At 37.8% G+C, this 3,054-nt stretch overlaps 1 protein-coding gene across 1 annotated transcript; it reads left to right on the forward strand.

Moving 5' to 3' along the window:
* Positions 1-1,771: 1,771 nt before the first annotated feature.
* On the forward strand, positions 1,772-2,789 carry LOC131597557 (uncharacterized). Its single transcript, XM_058870247.1, has 3 exons — positions 1,772-1,911; positions 2,073-2,273; positions 2,387-2,789. The coding sequence occupies exons 1-3, from the start codon at positions 1,772-1,774 to the stop codon at positions 2,787-2,789; spliced, it is 744 nt and encodes a 247-aa protein (XP_058726230.1).
* Positions 2,790-3,054: the final 265 nt, after the last annotated feature.

Consider the following 3,054-nt stretch of genomic DNA (forward strand, 5'->3'; position numbering starts at 1 on the left):
GATCAATATTCTTAGTTTTGATGATAACAAGGATATGAATTTTGTGTGAGATAATGTGGTACTCTAATACATTGCAATTTCCCTTTCAGGAAATATATAAAGAGTATGCACAATTCAACGCTCAGAAGCTTTGACTCAGAAGGTTCAGCATGCAACATCAGAACATGGTCTGGCAAGACATCAGAAGATGGTCAAGGCAGAATCAGAACATGGGTCTATGGAAGCATCAGAAGAACTTGAGTTCAGAAGCAGAAGCACTGAAGTTCTCATGGTATCACGCTCAGAAGCACTTCAAGGTCAGAAGACAAGAAGATGCTATGCACCAAGCTGTTTGACTCTGATGATATTCAAACGTTGTATACACAAACATCAGATCAGAAGAAAGTACAGGTGGCAGGCTACGCTGACTAACAAAAGGAACGTTGGAAGCTATTAAAGGCAACGTCAGTAGACACAGCGTGAACAAGGCTCGAGGTAGTTGACAAAAGCGTGAAACATTAAATGCAATGCTGTACGGAATACGCAAAGCATTAAATGCTCCCAACGGTCATCTTCTCAAGTGCCTATAAATATGAAGTTCTGATGAGAAACAAGGTTACCAATTCTGAACAAACTTATTCTGAAAAACTTGCTGAAACGCTGTTCAACTCAAAGCTCAGAAACTTCATCTTCATCAAAGCTCACTACATTGCTGTTGTAATATATTAGTGAGATTAAGCTTAAACGTTAAGAGAAATATCACTGTTGTGATTATAGTTTTTCAGAAGCAATTGTAATACTCTTAGAATTGATTACATTAATTTGTAAGTAACTAGAGTGGTCAAGTGTTGATCAGGATACTCTAGGAAGTCTTAGCTTATGTCTAAGCAGTTGTAATTAGAGTGATCACATGGTGGTCAGGATACTCTAAGAAAGTCTTAGCTTGTGTCTAAGCATTTGTTCCTAGAGTGATCAGGTTGTGATCAGGATACTCTAGAAGACTTAGTCGTGGGCTAAGTGGAAAACCATTGTAATCTGTTGCGATTAGTGGATTAAATCCTCAGGTGAGGTAAATCACTCCGTGGGGGTGGACTGGAGTAGTTTAGTTAACAACGAACCAGGATAAAAATAACTGTGCAAATTGTTTTTATCGTTCAAGTTTTTAGTATACACTTATTGAAACCCCCCCTTTCTAAGTGTTTTTCTATCCTTCAATCTTTTTATCTCTTAAGGGACCAGTTGGGTAAGGATTCTTAAGGGATCACTAACAAGATTCATCAATGTTTGGTTGTTAGTCACCAGCAGTTGGCTCGTGCAATTTTAATCATTTCTATGATTACTGGATTAAGTCCTTTTCTAAGGCAAAATCACCTTGGCGGGTGGACAAGACTAACTTTTTCTAAGGGGAATCTGGATAAGTGAATGTGTCATCTTTCTCTTTATTGCATGTGCTAATGTTTATCTTAAACAAATATTTTTCTAAAAGGGAAATGTTTTGAAAACCCAATTCAAACCCTCTTTATTGTGTTTTTCTTTACCTTCAGATATGTCGAAGGCACACGAAAGGATTGGGTGGAGTTTTTTGAATGAGACGCTTCAAGCTATGGGGTTTCCAGATTCGATGGTGAAGTTGATTGGGAATTGCATGTCAACGGCTTCATACCAAATCTTGATCAATGGCCAACATAGTAGTTGTATCATCCTTGAAAGAGGACTCTGTTAAAAAGATCATCCATCACCATACTTATTAATTATTTGTGATAAGATTCTTTCAAGTTTTTTGAGGAACGAGATGAAGGAAGGCAACATCCATGGGATAAAAGTTAGAAGAAATGCTCCTGAGCTTTCTCACATTTACTTTGCGGATGATTGCCTGTTATTTACGAGAGCAAATTCCATGGAGGCTGATTGTTTGTTAACAACTCTTGACAGGTACCGAAAGGCTTCGAGACAAGTGATTAACCTGGACACATATGAGGCTACCTTTAGTCGAAATTTATGCAATAAGGTGAAAGAAATATCCCGAATTGGATGAGAGTTAAAACGGTGGTGTCTCATTCCAGATATCTTGATTTTCTTATTGTCTTCTCCAGGTCCAACAAAGAGGTTTTTTCCTTCGTGATTGAGAGAGTTTGGAAGAAGGTTAAAGGGTGCAATGAAAGCTTTCTCTGGAGAGCTGGAAGAGAGGTACTGATCAAAGCAGTTGCTCAAGCTATTCCCACATACATCATGAGTTGCTCTAAACTGTCAGAGAGTTATTATAATGAAATTGAATCTATTCTAGAAAAATTCAGGTGGGGAGCTAAAAAAGGAGAAATAAAGTTCATTTGATGAAATGGGATAGGCTGGAAATTTCCAAGAGTGGGGGTTGAATGAAGTTAAGAAGTTCCAATGACTTCAATGTTAGCCTTCTAGGAAAGCATTATTGGAGGTTACTGGTGGATGAACAGTCTTTCGTTGGAAGGGTCTTCAAGAGTCATTATTATCCTAGAAGCTCGATTCTTGATGCAAAATCAGGTTATTTGCCAAGCTACACTTGGAGAAGTATCCTGAATGCTGGTGAGGTAGTAAAGAAAGGTTATAGATGCAGAATTGGGAATGGGGAAAAGGTCAGCATTTGGAAGGACAAGTGGATATCGGGTTCAAACTCTCTTTATATAAAAAGTCCAGTTTGCATAATCGATACAGATGCAAAGGTTAGTGCCCTTGTTGATCATGATTTATTTTGCTGGAAAAGGGATTTTGTGATGAATTTTTTTGACCACGATGAAATTGTCAATGTCATCAGGATTCCTTTATTTGTAAGATAATTGGATGATAAAATTATTTGGCACCATTGGAGGAATGGAGATTATTCGATTAGATCCTCCTATAGATGCTTGAGTATTGAGAGAGCAAGTTTTAGACATGGTCCTTCGGTGGTTTTATTTGATAACTTGTGGAAGAAGCTTTGGAACGCCCCTATCTAAAATAGAGTTAAAGAAGTCTTGTGGACGGTGGCAAAAAGTATCCTTCCTATAAAGTTGAATCTTCAAAAGAAAGGTATGAGTTTTGATACATGTTGTCTATTCTGTT

The sequence above is a fragment of the Vicia villosa genome, linkage group LG4, assembly GCF_029867415.1.
Source record: "Vicia villosa cultivar HV-30 ecotype Madison, WI linkage group LG4, Vvil1.0, whole genome shotgun sequence".
In the NCBI taxonomy this organism is placed as follows: Eukaryota; Viridiplantae; Streptophyta; class Magnoliopsida; order Fabales; family Fabaceae; genus Vicia; species Vicia villosa.

Excerpts from the sequence above, each read along its gene's own strand:
- LOC131597557 (XM_058870247.1), top strand. The coding sequence starts at position 1,772 with ATGAAGGAAGGCAACATCCATGGGATAAAAGTTAGAAGAAATGCTCCT. Across the intron at positions 1,912-2,072 it reads TTGTTAACAACTCTTGACAG|GTCCAACAAAGAGGTTTTTT; the intron begins GTACCGAAAGGC and ends TGTCTTCTCCAG. Across the intron at positions 2,274-2,386 it reads TCTATTCTAGAAAAATTCAG|CCTTCTAGGAAAGCATTATT; the intron begins GTGGGGAGCTAA and ends CTTCAATGTTAG.